The sequence below is a fragment of the Miniopterus schreibersii genome (assembly GCF_964146895.1).
Source record: "Miniopterus schreibersii genome assembly, chromosome: 10".
In the NCBI taxonomy this organism is placed as follows: Eukaryota; Metazoa; Chordata; class Mammalia; order Chiroptera; family Miniopteridae; genus Miniopterus; species Miniopterus schreibersii.
The window spans coordinates 17,479,870-17,503,800 of NC_138110.1; the positions used below are offsets into that span (position 1 = coordinate 17,479,870).

The 23,931-nt window shown below is 36.5% G+C and overlaps 1 protein-coding gene across 3 annotated transcripts; it reads right to left on the reverse strand.

Annotated features, from left to right (window-relative positions):
• Positions 1 to 1,666: 1,666 nt before the first annotated feature.
• Positions 1,667 to 23,590, reverse strand: LOC308563120 (lung adenoma susceptibility protein 2). 3 transcript variants are annotated; one of them, XM_081149868.1, is made up of 9 exons: positions 23,532 to 23,590; positions 22,644 to 22,734; positions 20,085 to 20,410; positions 18,260 to 19,039; positions 17,678 to 17,828; positions 14,690 to 14,792; positions 9,645 to 9,776; positions 8,039 to 8,109; positions 1,667 to 4,815 (listed from the first exon to the last, which is right to left on the reverse strand). In XM_081149868.1, the coding sequence occupies exons 3-9, from the start codon at positions 20,362 to 20,364 to the stop codon at positions 4,743 to 4,745; spliced, it is 1,590 nt and encodes a 529-aa protein (XP_081005994.1). In that variant the 5' UTR covers positions 20,365 to 20,410; positions 22,644 to 22,734; positions 23,532 to 23,590; the 3' UTR covers positions 1,667 to 4,742. The 3 variants fall into 3 exon arrangements, with proteins under 3 accessions (XP_081005994.1, XP_081005993.1, XP_081005995.1); XM_081149867.1 differs by having other exon boundaries at positions 23,372 to 23,558; XM_081149869.1 differs by lacking the exons at positions 20,085 to 20,410; positions 23,532 to 23,590 and having other exon boundaries at positions 22,644 to 22,844.
• Positions 23,591 to 23,931: the final 341 nt, after the last annotated feature.

Genomic DNA, 23,931 nt, shown 5'->3' on the forward strand with positions numbered 1-23,931 from the left:
GGCATTTTGCTAACCCTCTGCCCACCTGTTGGTTCAGACAGGCTATGGAACGCTGCACAAGAGGGCAGAGCAGGCAGGTGAGGCACTCTGTGTTTCCCATGTTCCCTCCCACCAGAACCTTTCTAGAACCTGGTCGGTTTCTGTGCCAGTTGTCAATTCATAGTCTCTCAGCTCCAAATTCACCCTGAAAGGGCTCTCCTGCTTTCTGGTAGCTGCACCATCAGTAAACAAGGTGGGTATGAAGCCATCCTGCGCAGAATCCCAGAATGTATGACTCCCCTTGGCGACGTCCCAGACCTGGCCCGGGCTGGCGATCACCTTCCTTCAGCCCTTCCAAGACTAACACCTCAAGGCCAGTGTCCTGCCAGCACTGGGACCGCTCTCTCCCTCTGCGTGCCCCCAGCCACAGCTTCCCTGAACCTTGGAGGGTGGCTTCCTGCTTGTCTAGTGACTGAAGACTAACTCTGGTCTGGACAGACCAGTCAACTTCTCTGTCACCCAGTGGGCTGCAGTTACCCCGTCTTCAACAAGGCCCAAACCCAAATCTCAGGACCCCTTGTCCAAGTCTGTCCTTCCTTAGGTACTCCCCCTCAGCTCTGGGGTACCACACTGAGTTCCATCTTATCTTGGTCACAACTGTAAACATTTTTATGTTAAATTTCCTTTGCTTAAAATTGTGTGGTTTTGATTTTGGATTAGACCCAGACTGATAGTTTCCCATCAAGCCAGGCTCAAGGAAGCATCATAATGAAAACGAGCCACTGAAAGTTTTCCTAGACTGTTCCAGATTATAAAAGTTTGTATCTGATGAAATGCAAAACATATGCAAACTGAAAAATCTTAAAGTTTTGAGGGCTCAAGGGGGTTAGAAAGCTTATAGCTAAGTCATCCAAAATACATAAATGTTTATCTTATTTCATAAACAGCAGTAGCAACAATCAAAAGAAGTAACTCTTCCAAAATAAAACAAGAAATATAATAGCTAAATGAGTGATGGGGGAGGGAAAAGAGAAAGCCAACCTACCAGAGTTTGGAAGGTTGGAAAGTTTGGAAAAGGAAATACAAGACTTGGTCAGGGCTTTAAAGAAATAGCCAAGTAAGCTTTTAGATAACCTACATGAAAGAAAACACAGTGTTTCAAGTACAGAAGTCATATGCACGAAGGTGAGAACATCTCCACAGGAAGCTTGGGAAACCGAGTGAAGCACTTCAGTCGCAGCACGTTTGCTGGACTAAATACAAGGCTACAGTGGTGGTGCGCAGCCGGGCCTTGCAGGCCAGTCGGGGCTGTGTGAGGGCTGAAAGTGAGGCGAGGCAGGCTTAAGGCTAAAACGGGTATTAGGAGGCGAAGGGACTAGTCTGCTAAGGTGCTGAAGGATGGATAAACGTTAACTCTGATACACTGTGAGAAAGGTCGTGACACAAGTAAGTCTGGTCTAGGGTAAAGCAATGTAGAATAAACTGGGAAGGTAAAAAGCTAAGTTTTTTTTGTTCAAAACAGGAAAATGCTCTTAACCACAGATGACTCCGCAATGTGTTCAGGTTAGGCATACGTTTGTCCCGATCGTGATAGGCACTGCAACCCAAGCCAACATCTACCCATGGATGAAACTTCCAACTGATGGAGGGAATGGAATGACACACAGACTCACATTTGAAGAAACTTCGGTTGCTGAGAAATTATCAATTTTATTGGCCTATTACTTCTTTTGTCTCCTTTCATACCACGTGCCTTTTGGCAAGTTCACTTCTTTGTGATAGCACTTCCACCAAATAGGTTTTGGGACACTAACGGGTATGACAGGAAAAATGAGACAAAACTCCAAATCTACGAGTAATTGCATATATTCAAAATACAGGTGTGGGAAGGAAATCTTGTCCTGATGCACCTTCAGGCAACATACTGGTATATATGTAATTTAACAAGACAGTATCACAAGCATTAGATACAAAATACCCCAAATATCGATATACAGAAATTTCAACAGGAAATAACATCAAAAGAGAATACATGTAACTCAGACAAACCCAAGACAGAGTTCGCCAATTTGGTCAGAAATCTCCATGAAGCTGAAATGAATTATCAGAGAAAATAATTAGCCGTAGGGTTCTTATTGATAATAAAGAAAATACAGTTGAGTTTTGTTGTTACATATGCACGACACTTCTATCCCTTGATCTCAAATAACTTTTGGAATTAGATTAAATTATTTTCATATTCAATTAAAAATTATGTCTTATTAAAATTGTTTTCTACTTAACATTTTTCAACATACCTAAGAGAAAAAGATTGATAAAATTTTATATTCACAATACAGTTTTAAAAAATCTAATTGTTCTCACTATCTGCTTTAAATTCCCAATTCAGCAGTCTTAACACTAGAGTCTCCCTTTTTTCCCAGGAAATTGAAAAATAAAAGATACTGAGCCTTGGCCGGGTGGCTCAGTTGATGGGAACGTAATCCTGTACAAAAGGTTGTAGGTTCGATGCCCGGTCAGGGTTCATACCTAGGTTGTGGGTTCGATTCCTGGTTGGGAGGCAATCAATCGATGTTTCTCTCTCACATCAATGTTTCTATCTCTCTCCCTTCCTCTCACTAAAAAAAAAAATCAATGAGCATATCCTTGGGTGAGAATAAAAGAAAATTTTAAAAAAATACTGGAATATTTAACATGTAATAAATTAAATAAATTCTTTAATTTCTTCAATGCTTGTCATTTAGTTTTTCTTAGTTTATATTTTTTTTAAGCTGGAATTAATCATTTTGATAAGTATATTCCCTTTTTAGGTAAAAGACTAAACTTCCATATTTAACAAAATAAAAATACTGGTAAATATAATCAAGTTTCTTAAAATATTAGTTATAACAAAATTTTAGAACAGGCTTATCTTATTTAGTATTGGAGGTGTGTCCTTGCAAATGGGACTACTAAGCAAACCAGTGCTATTCAGAGTCATTATACATAATCCCTCTGGAGATGCTTTCTAAGTATATATTCTGTCTGATCAAGATATATTATGTAATTAGAAGTTTATTACATGATATCTTTATCTTCTTTGCCTTCTTCAGAATTTGCCTGATAGTGGATTTCACTAAGCCTGGAGCATGATCAACCCAGATCTACTTGATGTTCACCTGCTTAAAATCTGCAACAGCTGAGCCACATTTTTAATCATCAAAGTAATGCCTTGTTTGATTGGATGCAAACTATTAGCTGAGAAGCAGAAGACCATGAGATAATCAGAAAATGGAATGTCACTGGCAGATACTTCCACAGAGTCATCAAAACAAACTTACTGAGGCAAGAGACTCAAACTCGGCAGGAAAACAGTATGATGACTCTGACTCACTGGCCAGGGAAAAAAGAGAGGGTCAGCTCTACATTTTTGACAGTAAGTTCTATACCAAAGGTTTTATAGAGAGCTTTAAATTTGGAGAAAGTGAAAAGCAAATTCTCTGACCTAATGTACTTAGAAATTCCTGTCTGATAATAAAGCTACTTAGCAAAGATGCTGCCACTGGATAAAGTGTTAATTTGTAGTATTTGTGTACACAGACAGGCTTTTTAATATGCTTCATCTGTCACACTTTATAACAATTCTTAGTTTTGTGGTAAAGAAGACAGCTCCACCCACTTCCAGGTAGAGACAAACTTTAAAGACTACAGACTGCTTTAGAGAAAATTCAGTTCTTACAAAATAGCTTTAAAATAGAGTATTGCTTTCTATTTTCCATATTCATTTTTTCTTTAAGTTTAGCTATAAAATTTCATAAATTGGTCACTGATCTCAGTTTTTACTAATTTGAGCTAACCCCAAAACTAAAATCTAGGAAATAATCTAATATCAAAATATTAAATTCTCAAGTATCCCCCAAAATGTTTTGTAAACTGTCAAGTATTATCAAGATTATCTTAAGCCCTGGCCAGGTAGTTCATTTGGTTAGTGTCATGCCAGTACACCAAGGTTGTGGGTTCGATCCCAGTCAGGGTACATACAATGTATAAATAAGTAGAACAACAAATTGATGTCTCTCTTCTCTCTCTCTCCCCCTCCCTTCCTCTCTCTCTCAAAAAAAAAAAAAAAAAAAAAAATTATATTACAGAGAATCACATCAAAGCATTAATTAAATGCTTCTCTTGGATTTCACAACATAAAATAATATTCCTTTTAGCACTGAACCACCTCATTATTAATGTTATTGGCAAATACAATGTATCTTAAATATTTGATTAACAAAACTTAAAAGCAACATACTTCCATGTGGAACAGATACACCACAACAATTTTGATATTCCTTTAAGCTCCTTAAAAGTGGATGCTAACTGTATCAAAAAGTCTATTCCGCTTAAAGAGATTTTAAACAGAAACAAGGAAGTTTCTTAATAATCCAGAACCAGACAATAAGATGATGAGGATGCTGAAGAAGGTTAAGTCCATGTGAGCTTCAAGAACAGAAATCATCCATCTTAGAATATTAGACATTTGCTGGCCTGAAGACCAAAGTCAGACTATAGGACATAGTGTAGGTCCTTTCAGTTCACATTCTGGTATTTTGGCACAAAATGAAGATAGGTCACAAAACCTACAGACATTTTCAAGTTTGTTTTTAAATATATAATAATTGAAGCAATCAGAATAGTGTATGGCTTATAATTACTTTGCCAGTTTAAGCAATAGGAAAAAAAATACATTTTTGTTTTGTGGTGACTATTTATTGATTAGACTTTTATTTTCCTCTTCACATTTTCGGTGTCTGTTTCCCACTGGTATCATCAACCAGGTCTCTCAGGCGAGATAAATGGTGCAAAGCCCTTCATTAAAAAGTATAAAACACATTGTAAACCAGTATTACGGACTGAACAGGCGACACAGACAGCAAGAAATGGTGACTACCTTGTTTATTAACTTCCAAGCTAGTGGAAGGAATGAACTCATAGGATAACAAGTATCATACTCTGAGGGTTTCTCTTTAGAAAACTTTGATACCTGAATAACTGAGGGTCAAAATAATTTATCTAAAATTCTATAAAAGCATTTACTTTTAAAAAATTATATTTTTGGCATTCATTTTTGCTTGTTCTTTTGAAAGTTTGACAAGGAAGCTTAGTAAGAAACAATAACAGGTATTATTTATCATCACACTTAACAAAACATTTTTTTTCATGTAATTTTCACAACAGGTCTGTGAAATAATACTTTTTTGGTATACGGTGTATATCATTTCAGAAACAATGTGTATAGTTTATTTTTAACATGTACATTCAAGATAGCTAAAATTAAAAATAAAATAACACTAAAGGAACAGTTACACTTCTGAGGAAAACTCATTTTTATTGAGCACGGAGGAAACAAATGACAATTATGTTGAATAATGTAGCATTATACCAACAACCAGGTTTTCGTCAAAATAAAGCTAAGATTATAGGTTGGGTATCAGTGGAGAAAACTCAGTCATCTCTCAAACAAACCAGGAAGAGAGGCCCTTAACTTTCTAATCTTCCTCTGAAAACACTGTTCCAGTTTTTCCTCTCTATCCTTCAGATCTGAAGGCCACTCAGAAAGTGTCAACCGTATTAATCAACCACACTTCACATCTCTGATAAGAAATCACGAAAAACATATAATACAACAATGTGTGCAGTAATCTCTATGGTTAATTTTAAGGTGAGCTAAAGGTGGTAACTACAACAACCTACTCTACAGTCTCTAACACAGGCTTAATAAATGAATATTAAATAAAATATATCCTCTACTTTACCCAGGATAAAGAGGTGGAGGAAACTAGTAGTATTAATAACTGTATTTTGTCTATTGCCCATTTCTCTTTCTTGGACACTTACAAATATAATTAATGAGAAGAATCTGGATTCTACTACCTTCTCGGCAACTTTAATTTCTGAGATTCTCATCTTCTTTAACTAAATGACAATAACTCACCCAGTTATTAAGCAATCAGATTAACTAGACCCTATCATTTCTACATCCTATAGTAATATCTCTCTACCTAAAGAATTATTTTCTTCCTAGAGACATATAGCTACGAGAAAAAAGATAATTTGTAAATATACTTGGGAATTATATTCCTTTTTCTTTTCAGGTGTGTTATTTAACTACCTGTGATTCAAGAGAAAGAAAAAGGCAAGTGACTAGAGTCTTAATTTTACTGTTTATGACCCCAATGGCCAGATTCCTTGGATTTAAAGGGTCTATGAAACTGAGTGGGGGGAGGGGGGGAATCCCCATCTTTATTTTCACTAAATACCATCTGTAAATTAGAATTCTTTCCATTATGCATATAAGCAATGGACCAAAATCTGTGATGTCATATGCCACAGAAATTGAAGATATTTTCATTAGTCATGCAGGAATCTTAAAATCTTTTAAATTCATCACTACTTCAAAATTATAATAGTTACATGATAGTCACAGAATTACAATAAGTATCAAACCCACTGCTAGAACACATGTTATCTAAGCCTTTCTGTCTATAGTTCATATGACATAACTGGCCAACTACTAGACAACTTTAAGCCTAGTTTGTTTATCCACTGAATAGTGAGGTCTCACTGGTGACCCAGAAATTAATACTTTATAAATACAGTCGTCCCTCGGTTTTCAAATGTAACCTGTTCCAGAAGGCCATTCGAGTTCTAAAATGTTAGAAAACTGAGGGATCCACAGGCGACAGCTAGGCCTCCGGCAGAAGCCATATGGCATGTTCCACTTCCGAGGCATGTTCAAAAACCGAAGCATTTACTTCCAGGTTTATGGGTTCGTAAACCGAAATGCTCAACAACGGAGATGTTTGAAAACCAAGGTACCACTGTATTCCCTTTCTCTGATTGTTTGCTGACCAACATGTGAAATAAGTAAAAGACCATGCCATGACTTAATGCTTTTACTCAAGTGATGCAAAAGGCCTTCATATTTATGTTCTTACAAAATGAATTTTAACTTACCTATATTTTAAATGTATTGTCTTATTTTAAATGCATTAATAATCACATATTACTAATTAGGAATTTATTTTAATATTTTCATAACTATAATTCAATATAACTGGTTTCCTTTCTAATCCTAAGCAGTTTATTTTATTCCTTTACAAAACAACGTCTGGGAGAAAGGAAGGGAGGGAAGTAGAGGAGAGGGGCGCGGCATGATGGGAAGGAACAAAGAAGCTAAGTAGAAATGAAACCTCCCTTCCCTTACCCTCCACCTGCCCAGCTGAGCATATAACAATCTACTTAGAGGAGTGCACGGGGAGAAGCAGAGGCTGAAGCTGCAGGAGGGAATTATTATTTTTCTAAAAATGTGAAAAAACAGGCCAATGGGGAAAATATCGATTTAAGGGTTATGATGTGACACTGACTACAGCCAAGTGAAATGGTGTTATGAAAGTAAAAATTAATCTTAGCTTTTCCTAAACCCAGTACACCATCTTCTGAGGGCACTTCATATTCACATAACCAAACCCACAATAAATGCCCTTCCCCTTGCCAATTAGGAAAGACATGTATTCGTCCCCATTTTTTAAGTATAATGTAGCCAAGAAAATAGGTGGATTAACACCCTTAGGGCATTCAGACCTACCTTTATATCCAGGCATTATATCTACTTTAGTTTTCTGTGGATAAGGTCAAATAACGAATTATTTATGATTATTACATTTATTCCAGAGGGAATATATGAAAATACATGTCACGAACAAGTTGTTCTTCCAAGATATCCACACCAATACTATCTCAAATTGTTGCTATTGTTCAAAAATAAAAGAGCATCAATTAAGACCATTCGCATTATATTTTAGGTGTCGAAGGGTTATCTCATTAGGTACTAAGAACATTTTAAATAGGAAATAACACAGGTTTAAAAGTAAACTTCAGGATTAAACAACATGTTCCAAGAAGCTAACTATACCTACCATACCCTTAGAACTACTTAATTCCATTTTGTAACCTTCTGATTTCAATCCAAGAGATGGCCAAAATGGATTTGCATCCATAACATATTCAGAAATTACTAGAATATACTTACTTTTGAAGTGACCTAGAAATGGGAACCATACTTTCCTTCCATTGTAATTTAGAGAAATCATCTTCTGAAACCTATTATTAAAAACACCAAATACAACAAAATACTGAAAATATTGTACAATTATAAACTTAAATGCTATTTAATATGTGATTTAAAAGAACAGTAAGAAATATTGTCTACTTTTCCAAAGAAATAATTCTAGCAAATAATTTTCAGTAAAACGTTAAATATTTTTCTCTTTATAGCATAAAGAGAAAATACTGTAACTATTACTTAGATTCATCTTTCAATTGCCTAAAGTGTGCTTCTAAATGTATGTCCAATAAAAATCATATCTTGGCTTGAAATTATGACTTTAATAAACTGGGTTATGTCTCAATAATGTTTAGAAGGGGAAGGAAAAGAAAGATGGATTACATTCTGTATGTTAATGTTATGATCATTAGAATGGAAAGAGAAAAATTAAGAACTCCAAAGAACAGGCTGTGATAGTTCGTTCCCAAGAGTTAAGCTACTCATTTGTAATGAAAACTGAATTTGAGAAAGCTCGACTAAATATCAACATCAAAACAAACAATGACAATAAGAACATTTATTAAGTATTTTAAAGTATTATTATCTTTAAATAATTTAAGTATTATTATTTAAGTTTTTAAAAGTTTTTATTATTAGGGCATTTTATTAATAAGGTATTTATTAAGCTTTTATCAGGTTCCAAGCACTGTAATAAGTACTTTATATAATGTCTCAATTTCTCAACAACCTATTTTACAGAAGTAAAAATTGAAACTAAAGAGGTTATTCTCTCAAGTTATGAATAAGAATATATTCATAAACTCTGTTCTACTGTGAAAAAACATTCAACCACTATAGAATAGTAGCCAAAAACAGAAACAGATTTCCGAATTCCTAGGAAACACACAAAAATTCAATGGTTTTAAAACAAAACTTTATGTAACTGTATTCCAAAGTCAATAAACACTTAGTACCAATATTAAATTTCAAATGACAAAGGTCTGTGGAGAAGTCTAATGTTGAAAGGTTTTCACCCTGGCCGGTGTGGTTCAGGTTTTGGATTCAACTCCCGGTTAGGACACATGTCTGGGTTGCAGGTTCATCCCCAACCCGGTCAGAGCACATGCAGGAGGCAACCAATCTATGTTTTTCTCTCACATCGATGTTTCTCTCTCGCTCACTCTCTCCGCTCTCTTTCTCTCTCCTTCTCCCTCTCTCTAAAAATCAATGAAACAAAAGGTTTTCCAGATCTCCCCAATTTATAAACACAAGTTGGAATATATAGAACAATTTTGTAGGGAATTAAAACAACAACTCTTATAGTCTGTTCATACTATAGTTGTGGTATCATTGATAGTGTATTTATAACCATAAACTAAGTAAAACAATCCATTCATGGAAATACAACTGCAGAAATCTAACAGTATTCAATGTGAATAAGTTACTTTCTGAAAAAAAGAATAATACAACTCTACAACATGTGCTTTGTGGCATGTTTATTAACATAAAACTAGAGGTCAAACTAAAGAGAATCTGGAAAGAAATCTTATCTCTTCAAAGATCCCAATTTATAAATCAAGTTTGTGCTTACTTGCTTAATTTCTTCTTTTGGCTCTGTAGTTTTATTCTGATTAAAACTTTCTTGTACGGCTTGAAGATTAAATAACATTTGTTTCAGGGCTTCAACAGGACCATGATGTTTCCCTCCAGACAGGGTACAGCTCTAAGGTTAAAACAATGATCAATTAACCATCCGAATTTGGGGGCAAAAAGTTATATTTTGTGTCATTCTCCCCCGATACAAACTTAATACAAAAATCCAAATACATATCAACAAAGTGTTTTTACAAATTGTGCATAATTTATGACCTCCCCTTACCCAGTTCCCAGATCAAGTTACATAGTGACAATCATTATCATCAGTTTGGCATATCCTTTCCAGTCTTTGCTCTTTGAAAATGAATAGTACTTATTTATGTTTGCAATGCATTTATTTAGTACATTTAAAATCATAGATTTTTAGAACTAAAACGGCTCAGACAGCAGGTAAACCAACCTACTCTTTTCAGGTGTGTAAATGGAGCTGGTTATCAGGTGAGCAAGAACTAGAATTTTAAATACAGTATTCTCTAGATACTTTTAAATATGTTTAACACATAGAATACTGGTTTTCCACCTCTTCATGGGTCACATATTCCTTGCTACCTAAAAAACATTCATAACTCAATTAGCATTGATCTTACCTGCATCCCAAGGATGCAACAGCACTTAGCCACATAAGGTGGTCAGGATTCTTTTAAGAGAATCTGTAAGGGATATTTTTGAACTTCTTTTAAAAAATCTTACCAACCTATTACTATTATTATTTTTTAATTGATTTGAGAGAGAGAGGAAGGGAGAGGGAGAGATAGAAACATCAATGAGAGAGAGACATCACATCGATCAGCTGCCTCCTGCACAACCCCTATTGGGGATTGAGCCCGCAACCTGGGCATGTGCCCTGAACGAGAATCGAACTGGGGACTCCTTGGTTCATGGGTCAACGCTCAACCACTGAGCCACGCCAGCCAGGCCCAACCTATTATTTTTACATTATTCACATGAGTTGCTGTCTCCTGAAAACTATCCACAAAGTGGCAAACAGGCCTCTTAAGATGTCTTTGATGTAACTGATTTCAAAATAGTATAATACATGTATAATACATAGTACAACTTCAAGTTAGAGGAAACTGCAGACTAGCATAAGAATATTAGAAACGGTCTCTCATTGGTGAAGAGATTCAAAATTAAGCATAACGGCTAAACACCACTTTCCAATAAAAAGAACGACGGTTCAAACAAAAATGGGGACCTGTCAAAAAGATACAGGAGCCAACCTGAAGAATTCCTTATGGCCTAAACTGGAACAATTTGAGCAGCAAAATAAATAAAAATATTGTATTATAAACCTAGAATAAAATAAATATCTATGAGTTCCTGATATAATAAACAAATAAATGGGGGAGAAGGAATATCCCTTCATTACACAAGAATTTCAATAAATAACGTCAAAGAACAGACAAGATCCCCCATGGGTAATAAAATTTGTGGATGGTTCTAGCTGGGTTTGCTCAGTGGTCAGAGCATCAGCCTAAGGACTGAAGGGTCCCAGGTTCGATTCCAGCCAAGGGCATGTACCTAGGTTGCAGGCTCGATCCTTGGTCCCAGCTGGAGCTTGTGCGGGAGGCAACCAATTGATGTGTCTCTCTCATATCGATGTTTCTTTCTCTCTTTCTCTCTTTCTTTCTCTCCCTCTCCCCCCCTTCCCTTCCTCCCTCCCTACCATTCTCTCTGAAAAGCAATGGAAAAAATATCCTCGGATGAGAATTAAAAAAAAAAAAAAATTAGTAGATGAAAGTTTGTGACTGCTTACATAGTCTCAAAGTATCTCCCCTAAGATATTTACTCATTACAAGGAGAACCATAATTTTACTAAAGAGTAAGCCAGTAGAGACACCAAGTGTTCAAAATTAACAGTACAAATTTTAATGTATTTCCATAACTTTGTATATTATTGTATTAACATATTATTATGAACTGAATGTCTGTCTCCCCCTAGAAGTCATACGTTAAAGCCTGGTCCCAATGTGATAGTATCTGGAGGAGGGGCATGTGTGGAGCCCACATGAATGGAATTTGTGTCCTTATAAGAGACACAAGAGAGCTTGCTTTTCCTCTCTTCTCTCTGCCCTGTGAAGACCTGGAGAAGATGGCCACCTGCAAACTAAGAATCAGGACCTCATCAGACACTTTAATCTTAGACTTCGTAGCCTCCAGAACTGTGAGAAATAAATGTTTGCTATTTAAGCCACCCAGTCTGTGGCATATTACAGCAGTGCAGACTAAGACACCTATCTATATATCAATGGTATCAATATATCATGAGCCCTCTGATATGATGCACTGAAAAGGACACACAGTGTGGTATCTGTTGCATTCTTGCCAAAAATACATAACCACATTCTAATCATGAGAAAACTTTATTTTATTATTTTTTTAAATATATCTTTATTGATTTCAGAGAGAGGAAAGGAGAGGGAGAGAGAGAGACAGAAACATCAATGATGAGAGAGTCATTGATGGAGCCCACAACCCGGGCATGTGCCCTAACCGGAAATCGAACCCCAATCGCCTGGATCCCAGGTCGACACTCAACCGCTGAGCCACGCCCGGCCGGGCGAGAAAACTTTAGAATAACCCAAACTGAGGAATTATCTACAAAATAGCCAACTGACCCAGTATACTTTTCAAGTGTCAAGATCATGACAGACAAGGAAAAACTGAGAAATTGGAACAAACTGAAGTAGATTAAGGAGACATGACCAATAAATGCAACACTGAATCCTGGCTTTGGGTCCTGAAACAAGACATTGGTAGAAAAACTGGCAAAATTAGAATAAGGTCTGTAGTTCAAGTAACAGTACTGTACCTATATTATTTCCCTGTTTCTGATCTTTATACTATGGTGAGATGTTAACATTAGGTAAGCTGGAAGAAGTATGACAGGAACTATATGTATTATTTTTGCAACTTTCTGCACATATAAAATTATTAAAAACAAACAAACAAAACCACCCTGGTAATGAGGTATGGTCAGGAGAAAAAGGACCAGTTGGTTAGTATTTAACACTCATCCACCTCAAACTTAAAAATACTTCTGCAGAGTGGCTCAGTGGTTGAGCGTCGACCTAGAATCCAGGCGATCAGGGTTCAATTCCCGGTCAGGGCACATGCCCGGGCTGTGGGCTCGATCAATGACTCTTTCATCATTGATGTTTCTATCTCTCTCTCTCCCTCTCCTTTCCTCTCTCTGAAATCAATAAAGATACATTGGAAAAAAAAAAAAATACTTCTGCAAATGTGTTCCTCTACCAGTGCTCCTTATCTAAGTAAATGACACCATTCAAACCTTTAATTGCTTGGCTCAAACATGTTGGATTCATTGTTTAAATGCTCACTATATCCATCCTATCAGACCTACCTTCAAAGTACATCCCAAGTCTAACCACTTCCAACCACCTCCCATGTACCCGCCCTATTCAAGCCTCTATAATCCCATCCTGAAAGACTGGAAAAACCTCCAAACATTTCTGCTCCTCCTCCAGCTCCTCTTACGTCTATGCTCATACAGCTGCCGTTTCATATTTTAAAATGTAGACCTGACAACTTTATTCCTCCACTCAAAACTCTCCAGTGACTTCTCACTCAAATAAAATGTAAAATTTTCATTCCACAGCTCAAAAGTCCCTACATGATCTGGCCCCACCTTACTTCTCCATGTTACCTTTTAGCATCCTTTCCTTGTTCCTGCTGATGAAGCTACAATGACTGGACTCTGACATTCCTTGAATATGCCACACACATTTGTGTAAACAGTCATTTCTGCAAGGGTATCTGACTGATTCACTCATTTTAGGTTTTCGCTCAAACATCACCTCATTAGAGAGGCCATTCCTGACTACCCAATTTAAAGTTGTACCCTCATTTCTCTTTTCCAATTAACTTTTCTTCATAACGCATACAATACTCCCTTATACAGTACACATTGTACTTTTCTTTAGTTCGTCTCTCCAGCTAGAATAAAAAAGCCAAGAGGTGAGGGTTTCCCCTCTTATTCACTGCTAGGAATACAGTTCCTAAAAAAGTGCTTGGTGCCCAGCCGGGCGTGGCTCAGCGGTTGAGCGTCGACCTGGGATCCAGGCGATCGGGGTTTGATTCCTGGTCAGGGCACATGCCCAGGTTGTGGGCTCGATCAATGGCTCTCTCACCATTGATGTTTCTATCTCTCTTTCTCCCTCTCCTTTCCTCTCTCTGAAATCAATAAAGATATATTTAAAAAAAAAAAAAAAAAAAAAAAGTGCTTGGTGCTCAAACATTTGTCAAATAAATATTTGATAATTAAGCTTCACTTACTCAGCACCTGCTATAGTGTCTTATATAGAGCTTTGAGGTGAGACATATTCTGACAGCCTCTACTTTCTATAGTAAATTTCACTGGAGAAAAAAAACACATTTTATTAAAATTTTAAGCTAATTTTTTAGTGTTCAGCCTCTCAAATCTTCCAGGTGTTAAGACCCCAAAAGCATTATTTCAGTACTTAACACCATGGCTTACTTATATTTCTAAGTCAAATTGTGTATCATTTCTTATGTGCACATATATACATTTATACTTTATTTGGGGGCTTACGTGCAAGATGCACATATGCTGAGTTAGTAAAATTGGATAATAACTTTCCTATCTTAAAAATTATAGATTTATAATTGTATTTTAGAAACACAACTCTCAATAATCAGCTGCCCTATAGGAAAATATAATTTACTCTATAATGGTTTGTTTTATGTTTTCCAGAAAAAACAAGAAAAACAAAACACTGTAATGACAATTTAGGTTCTCTGTAAGAGTTCAATCCCAGGTCCCTCTACTTTAGAATACTAAAGTAAAATTATCAATAATTCTAGAAGTGATGGTTTAATGGATGAGTGTTAGGGAAGAGGGGATATGGGTCATTTTTTGTTTTATAATACCTAAATAACTTAGAAATTCATATCTATATATTAATCTTTTAATAAGTTAAAAAGATTTACTTCACCTACCTGATTATCATCATTTAAGAAGTCTTCAAGGAATCCTTTAGCACACTTTGCTCTTGAAGCTTGTTGAGGACTGTCATCAGAGTTAACAGGAACAGGAGATTTGCTAAATAGGATTTAAGATACAAGTTAGCAATTAAGTTCCCAATTTATAAAAATTAGACAGTATATAACTGGTTATCGTTTAAATACAAATGGTCACAAAGAAATAACCATTACAGATATGATTCATATTGATGTTGCTTGGTAATTCTCTCATCTTCTTCCTGAACTGACACCAGAATCTAACCCTCCCCATCTCCTTGCTTCTCCTTTAAAGCTTCAAGAAAAAAACTTAAAAAAAATTGAAGACATTAGTCTTCAACTAAACAAATAAGCCTTCAACTATAGGCTATGCTCTCAAAGCTCACTTGTTTGAAATAAGCAGTGCATTTTTCAATTAAACACTGTTAGGCGGGCCGGGCATGGCTCAGCAGTTGAGTGTCAACCTAGGATCCAGGCGATCGGGGTTCGATTCCTGGTCAGGACACATGCCCAGATTGCAGGCTAGGCAGCCGATCAATGACTCTCTCATCATTGATGTTTCTATCTCTCTCCCTCTGCTTTCCTCTCTCTGAATTCAATAAAGATATATTTTTAAAAAAACAAAACACACTGTTAGTTACCCAAAACTCCCACAAATTTATAAGATTTTCTACTGGGATGGCAGTTATACACTCTGCCATGTCAAAGCAATAGGACAGACATCCCAATACAGAACTGGCATTAACAGAAGACAGATTAGAGTGGAAAAATAACCAATTTTGAAATTATAATTACTGAGTTCAAATCCCAATCCCACTAACTATATGACCCTACATAACTTACTTATCTGAACTTCAATTTCTACATTTGTAGTCCCACTTATCTCACAGAAGTATTGCATAAATTAACTCCATGTACCTGGTACATTTAATAGATACTCAATAATTTTTTTTCTTGATATAAGGAGTAACAGAAAAAGGGGCATCCCCAGCAAAAGAAAGAATTTTCCCAAAGCCAAATTCTATTAGTCACAGAAAATAAACTCATTCTACCTTTCTTTCATTTATATATCAATATGAGGTGAGTTTCTAACTCAAGTACTCAGATATCTAAGTGTCTTTTTATAACATGTAAATGTCACAATTTTTCTTAATTAGCAACATTTCATTATTGCCTCATTTGATTTGTAATTCACTCTGAGTTTTTTATCGCTCTCAAGTAGTCTTTTCTCCCATTCTTTATCAAAAAGATTTTGTACATCCACCCACCATTATCATAAGCATGTTCCGTGATTACTGAAAATGGGTGCTGGGTACATAAGGATTCATTATACTACTCTTGTACTTTGTATTTGTTTGAAATTTTCCATTATAAAACTTAAGCAAAAAAAGCAATTATTTGGTTGTAGTTGTACTCAATCTTTTAGTGTATTACTTTGAATACGTCCAGGTCAATTTTTGTTTTTATGACAGATTGATAATAATTTGTCAATGTCATACTGAGGCCAGGTCTATTCCTTCTTCTCACAATCCATCATTAATTTTATATACAAACATACCCATCACTATATGAATCTAATCTTCTAAACATCAACTACTGTATGCAAGGGCCAAACCACTGATAATATCAATTATACTAGTCAGAAGTTATATTATCTAATTACAAAATACAATAAAATTTTTACTCTTAAACATCTCTGATTTTATTTGCTCACTCACTTGGATTCCAACTGAAAGCAAAGTATTGCGCTATGGTATTTTACAAATACACAGAACAACTGATAAAGAGAAATTAAGAAATAAGAAAGATAAATTTAAATATTAAATGAGGTAATTATTAACCCATTTTTAAAAAAGATATTCTTGAACCAACAATTGAGAAATAAAGCTAAACAAAGAAAGAAATGTATTCTGATCACCACCACAATTACAATTTACAAGATCATCATGTCCTGACTTAAGTACTTTGCATTTACTTTCTAATCAACTGAATCTTCACAAAAACATCATAGAAGAACTTGTACAAGACCTTATACAAAGTAGAGTTATACAAAATAGACATAACTTGTACAAGATCTCAGTGAAGAAATGACAGAGCTGGGATTCCAAACCAGAATCATAGTCAGTGTGCATATTTAAAATAAATTTTAAAAAATTAAAAAGACATTCAACTGAGAAGTAATCAAGAAAAGGATCCAGAAATTAACAAACTCCATCTATGAGAAACTAAAAGTTTAGACAACTGAGTATAATAAATACCAAAACCTAAGGAAGGATATAGTTACCAAGAGTGCATTTCTGGTAAGTCTAAATATACTATCACTAAGAAAAAGCTCTCCAATCTAAGCTCCTAATCCTTACTCTAAGCTCACATTCACAGTTATCTAGGTGAACACTTTTTAAATTATTCTGAGAAACTATGTCATTGAAAGGTTATATACAAAAATGAAAATAATCTTAGAAATTGTAAAAATTTATACAATAGACAATCTAAAAAAAAAATGGACCATCATTTAAGGAAAATAATGAACAAAAGAGAGAGTAAAATGTAAGTGAAAAGAAATGGATAACTTGAATATATGAAGAAAATATAGAGGGAGAAAAAAAACTTAGAGTAGAAAGTAACAAGAATTTCATAGCCCTCCTCCTTCTACAAAGTAGTTGCTTTTGGTTCTAATTCCTCATAATAAACATATATCAATATTTTATAGTGCAACAAAAGGAACATATAACAAAGACAAAAGTTACATAATGTACCTAAGTTATGAAACATTACACCATCTTGTGGTAACAAATGAAAAATGCAATATAAAGCAAAGCAACACTGAACACTATGTTCTACAAAATTACCAAGTTATTACCATTACTAATTATCATTAAGTTATTTTAAAAATAAATTAGATGTTCACATATTTTTCATTTATAAAACTAATGACCTTATATGCTTTTTCCATTACAATGTACTTACAAAGTAACAGGAACATTTTCCCATGATCTTTCTGCTTCAAGTTTATCTAATGAACAGGGACTGTCATCCTGCTTCACAGACTTCTGTAATTCTTCAGTACAATGCTCTAGATTTTTCTTGGCCTTCAGGATAAGCAATTCAATTTTGTCACCTATTTTAAAAGACTACATTAATTCAGAAAAAAAATAAATGCAAAGCATGACAAAAATCTCACAAAAGCAACTATTCTGATAACTTGGAATATATATAGGGTGTCCCAAAAAAATGTACATACACACTTTGAATAATTACAAAGGCAGTGTTTATTAAAATACATTTCATTTTCAAAATTGAGCTATCAGCTGTTAAAGTGTGCATACATTTTTTGGGACACCCTGTAAATATCTATAAAGCAAATTATGTCAAAATGTGACATTTTAAACAAATAAAACGGAGAAAAGACATTTTCTAGTTACAAAATGCAACTTAAATGAAAACCATTAAGTTCATAAAAGACACAAGAATGTAACATAAAGCTCCTAGATATTAGGTCAAATTTACAGCATTTTCTTTGGTTCTTAAAATCAAACAAAAAACAATTACCATTGAATGGCTTTTTGGATTGTCCTGGGAGAAGTGGATTCTCACATTGACATTGGCTATGTTCAGAATCACATTTATATTCATTAACTAATCCTTTATCACCACTCAAGAAATCTGAAATGTTTGAGGGGTCAAAAGAATATTCAAAACAATCTAATTTATTCATAAGTCGAGAAGTTCTTTGTGCCTGATAACTATGTCTTGGGGACCACTGCTCTTCTTTAAAAAATTTAGAAATTCTTTGACTATTTGTGTCAGGTAGCAAGTCTTGATTGTGGAGCCAGACTGGGTATTTGAAATCAGGTATACTAGTTATCCCTGAAACATTAAGGTCAGATTTCTGGCCAGTGAGCCATCTTGGGTAATTCTTTTCAAGATTGTGTTCTGAACTGTTCTTGAAAGATTTCTTAAAAAAAGATGGTTCAGAAATGCATTTATTGGTCTTATTCACAAGTTTTAGGTTTTTTAGCCTTTGACACTGCTTTCCATTTATATCTGTGTATACAACAGGAGTAACTAAGTTATCCTTGCTCATGGCAGACAAGGGTTCTTGAAAATTTTGATTGTTTTCATTGCCCAATGAACTCAGTCTTCCAATGCATTTCTTGGTTTTCTTGCTAATTCGGTGTCTTGGTCCAACACAAGTAAAAGAAAATGATCCATCTGCTGGAAGTTTTAATAGATCATCAGTTGTTAGGCTAATAGAATCTATGTCATTAATAGTCCGTCTTCTAGAAGATAAGGACAAGGAGCTTTTTTTGTGATCAAAATTTTCAAAGCCTGAAAAACAAAGCATAGTTCTGTTTATCTTCCTATATCAAATATAAAAATACTTCAAACTACTCAAAATATTCAACAGTAAATGAGAATTAAGAATTTAAGAACCATTTTTGCCACTTTCCCATTATCTTCACTAAAGTTTTGATTAAAAGTATAAAAGGTTGATGAAACAGATGTGCTTTTTTCCCTCACATCTCAATTTGTTGTAGCTAATTTCTACCCTTTTTTCTACAACCTCCTGAATTTTCCCATGTTCTTTAATTTACTGTTTCTGCAACTTTTTTCATCTAGACATACCCAATGCACTAATGCACTCCCATTAATATTGCTCACTACATACTGGCTGCAACACAGGGGAAAAAATAGGTGATTAAGTTACGTGGAAAAAAATTTGCTTTCTTGACTACTAACTCTGCAATAGCATTAACGCACAGCGAACAGCTGTTCTAATTCTCCTCGTCTGGAATACTGCCCACATCCTTCTAAGAGTCGAATGCAAACTTTTTCCACACTAGGACTAATCCGTAAGTGCTCAATAACTGGGTTATCAACAAATTCATGTTCCACACCTGTCTTCATAAAAGCCTTACCAAGGGAAAAACTCTTAATGTATTGTGAATATTATTGTCCCATAGAATACAGATTAGGAAGACTAATAGAATCCTATGCTATCACTTGGAACTGATGAAGTATCAACTAAGAAAGGCTGAGATTCATTTAAAGTCATTAAGCTAGTAAATGAAAGCTAGAACCACCAAGTCAATGCTTTCTCCATTATGCCATAATAAAATGGCTTAAGAATTTAGGATCAGCCACCTGCTATAATTCATCAGATTCCACTCCAATGTCACAAGGGGATCTTAGCTGAAAATTCCTGAGAACCAGATAATTACAGAACCTTTTAAGAAATATATCCAGATCTCAACATTAAAAAAGTAATTTTTACCCCCAAAACCAAAAAAAAGCACCTAGTTTTCAAAGGCTACAAGGCATCTCTCAAATGCTTTAAATCAGTGGACAAAAAGAAAACAGAATACAAGCATACCATTGTGTGGTTTATAAATATAGTTGAATTCTGGCATATTAGCAGGACGTTTATCAATGTTAATCTTTCCAGTGCTTACACCAGGATACATCCGGCTTAGATCAAAATCATCAATATAGGCCTGTAGAGCCTGAGATGCAGAACGGTACAGTTTATCCTTATACTGAACCGAGCCATCAGGGTTAGAGGAATTACTACCACTCAGGCTACAGCTTGCTAACAGAGAAGAGACTGATGATTCCCGAGAACAAGCTCTGAGTTTTGTATTTGGTTTTGCCATGCCTTTCTCACAATGGGTTATTTCTGTTCATTTCTCCTAGAAATCACTGCAATAAAAAACAAAAAGTTAAGGTTCCAAGTAAAAGAAATAATAGGCATACGCAGAGAAATTACTAAATATATAAACTTTTTATAATTTTCTTTAAAGAATAAAATCCACCATCTGTAAGTCCTTTTTAGGCTATACACATTATAGATTTTCTATTATTTTAATTATTGTGAATTCCTTCATCATTTATTTAGAAAACATTTATTGAGTACCTACTATGTGCCTAGAATTATGTATACAAAAATTATGAGAGAACATGCATGGAAAGTACCAAGGAAAGAGTACTCACTTTTTTAAAAAAGTCCTAAAAACTACAGATGTAGATACAGTCTTTTCTTACGGTGATATATTCTATGACATCACAATACCTGACATTCCCCTCCCTATACATAGTATTTTTCAATTCATAAGCCTACCACCATGCACTGCAGATAGGTCCTCAATAAATTTTTAAATACATCAAATGAGGCATTAGAAACAAGAAGGAACAGTGGAGAAGAATGCTATAAATGCCAATATGTAAGTGTAAACAACCCTTCACGCCAAAAAACTTGAGAGACTAAAATATAAAGAAATGAACTACAAGTCATACCATAAAATGAATGTGCAAAATGCTTTTTTCCTAAAACAACACTGTTAATATTTCCTGACCTTCATTTTTGATACTACCCTCACTATATTCAAGTCGTATATTAAACACAGAATAATCAGGCCATTTAAAGGAGACTTAAATAATTAGAAGACTGACAATATATTCATCTTACTGTTTGTGCATCATTAAAATCAGCAGAATTCCTGTCCACCCTAGTATAGGAATAATAGGATCTATATTTGAAATTCTAAGAAATAACAGAATAAACAGGCACTACTTCAGTACATGATATGACATTATTTTAAAATTAAACCAATGGATTTTCTGTACTGAAAAATAAAATATTAATGTCTAGATCTTAATACATGCTATGATATTATAAAGTTCCTATGTTTAAACTTTTGGCTACATTTTGGGAATGTTTAAGTTATAACAACTTTCAATATAATCTTAACCGTCAAATTTTACTTTAAAATACTGAAAAGTTTTCCACTCAAGAAAGTAAAGACAGTAAAACGTCATCCTGCCTCTCAGCCTTAAAGTATGCAACTGCCTTTGGAAAAGGGCTGACAGCAGTGAGTAGAAGCAGCAGAACATCAGAGGTTTGGCCTCTTTGACTTTCCTGAATGCTGTAACATTGGTGTAACACTACTAGACAATTATTCACGGTAGCCAAGGCATGGAAACAACCTAAGTGTCCTTCAGTGGATGACTGGATAAAGAAGATGCGGTACATTTACACAATGGGGAATACTACTCAGCCACAAAAAAGGATGAGATACTGACGTCTGCAACAGCACGGATGGATCTCCAGAGTATCATGCTAAAGGAAATGAGTCAGACAGAAAAGGACAAGAGCCATATGATTTCACTCATGTGAACTATAAAGCACAAAACAAACAAACAAAACAAACTCACAGACACACAACAGTATGGTGGTTACCCCGAGAGGAAGTGGGAGGGAGGGTAGTAAAGGGTAAAGGGGGTCAAATACACGGTGATAGAAAGAGGCTAGGCTCTAGGTGAGAGCACACAATGCAATATACAGATAATGTATTACAGAATCCTACACCTGAAACTTGTTATGAACCAATGTCACCCTAATAAATTCAAGAGAGAGAGAGAGAGAGAGAGAGAGAGAGAGAGAGAGTGTGTGTGTGTGTGTGTGTGTGTGTGTGTGTGTGTGTGTGTGTGTCCGTGAATGGCTACGCGAAGTCAGCTTGCCCTTTCTCTACCCTACTCACTAGTGATGTTTAAATTTTTTCAAATGAATACTGTTTGAATATTAAGCTTGACCAAACGTTTTCTCCCTCATTCAAACACAGTATAGGTTACCGGTTTTAATTTTACAAAACCTCAAAAAACAAAACCCTCAAAGGCACAGTTGATGGATTATAGTTCTCAGTAAGTGGGTAGTAACATTCCTCCTAATTCACAGGAGGCAAAAAATAAAATTTAAAAAATCCACAATTGAACTTCCATTGTGGAAAGTTTCCAGAAGTATACAAAAGTAGAAAAAAAGTTTAATAAACTCCTATGCAGCCATCGCCCTGCTTCAAACAATTACCAGCATACCCCAACTTTTTATCTACCCACTTCTCCCACAGGATTATTTGGAAGCCAATCCCAAATGTCTTACCATTTCTTCCGTAAACACCCGTTCGTATCTGCAGTAGGAAATCCATCGTTCCGAACAGAATGTTAGACGGATGGCAAGAAATTTCAACTACCTTTAATTCAAAAACACAACGTTCCATGTTCAGTAAGCAATGGGAATAGCTCACAATAAATTCACAACTCTTAGAAACAACAGCTCTGTGATTTATGTGATGAACCCGAACATCTGTCTACAGCCTGCTGGACAAAGAACTGACAAGGCGGGAGAGCCGGGGCTGCGGGCGCCCCGCCCCGCCAGAGCATCCCGTCCCCTCCGCGGCGCTGGGTTCACTCCGGCCTCCCGCTTCCAGGAAACGCCCTCCCCGCGGGATCCCAGCAAATCACAGACACAGGTTCTCAGAAACCACCCTCCAGGCTAAGACAGTTAGCGTCTCGGGGAGCGGATGGAGATCCTCGGGGGGACGGCCCAAAAGCCCAAGCCCCCACCCCCCACCCCCGCTTCAATGGACGCCTCTAGTCTCCTGAGGCCCACGTCAGGTCCCCTCCGTCCAGTCCCGCGACCCTCCCCCTAAAGCGGTTCTCTTTCCCCAGGGACTCTCCCGCTAGAGACGTCTTCCCTTCCCCTCCCCTCCCCTCCACCTTTCCGTTAGCCTTTCCCTCAGGCTGTCAAGGGATGGGACGCCCCTCGAGAAAACGGCCCCTTCTAGGGCCGAACCGGCCGACGAAGGTCCAAAAACAAAGAAAACGCACACTTCCACATCTCCCCGCCGAAAACCCTGGCCTGTCACCCGGCGGGAGACGCAACAAAGCACCCCCGACCCTGGCACCGCCGAGCCTCAGACTCCGCTCACTCGGAGCCTCCTCCGCCCTCGCAGCGGAACGCGACACCCGCGCCGGCTTTCAAACTGACCCAACATGGCTCCGGCTTGCGGTGCGCACGCGTGGTGCTCGGGAGCCCGGGGCGAGCTGGGCGAGGGGCGGGGGCGCCGGAGGGGAAGAGGGGCCGCGGGGCATTTGGTCGCACTGCCTGCTGGGAAGTGTAGTTTTTCCTTCCTTATCTGCCTGGGGTGGGAGTTCTGGACTACGTACGTCCACGTCGCTGCCGCGCATGCCCTCCCCACCGTCACCGCTCTTCGCTGACCGTCTGCGCGGAGGACTGGCTGAGCCTCGGTTTGCCGGCTCCTGGGGCTGAGTGAGGGGACTCGGTAGGGGAGATTTGGGGCGCTTGCGGCTGATGTTTCGATCTCCGAGAGCCAGCTGCACCTCCCCAGTTCTTCCAAGTGAGCTCGGTCTCCCCGCTTTCAGAGCAC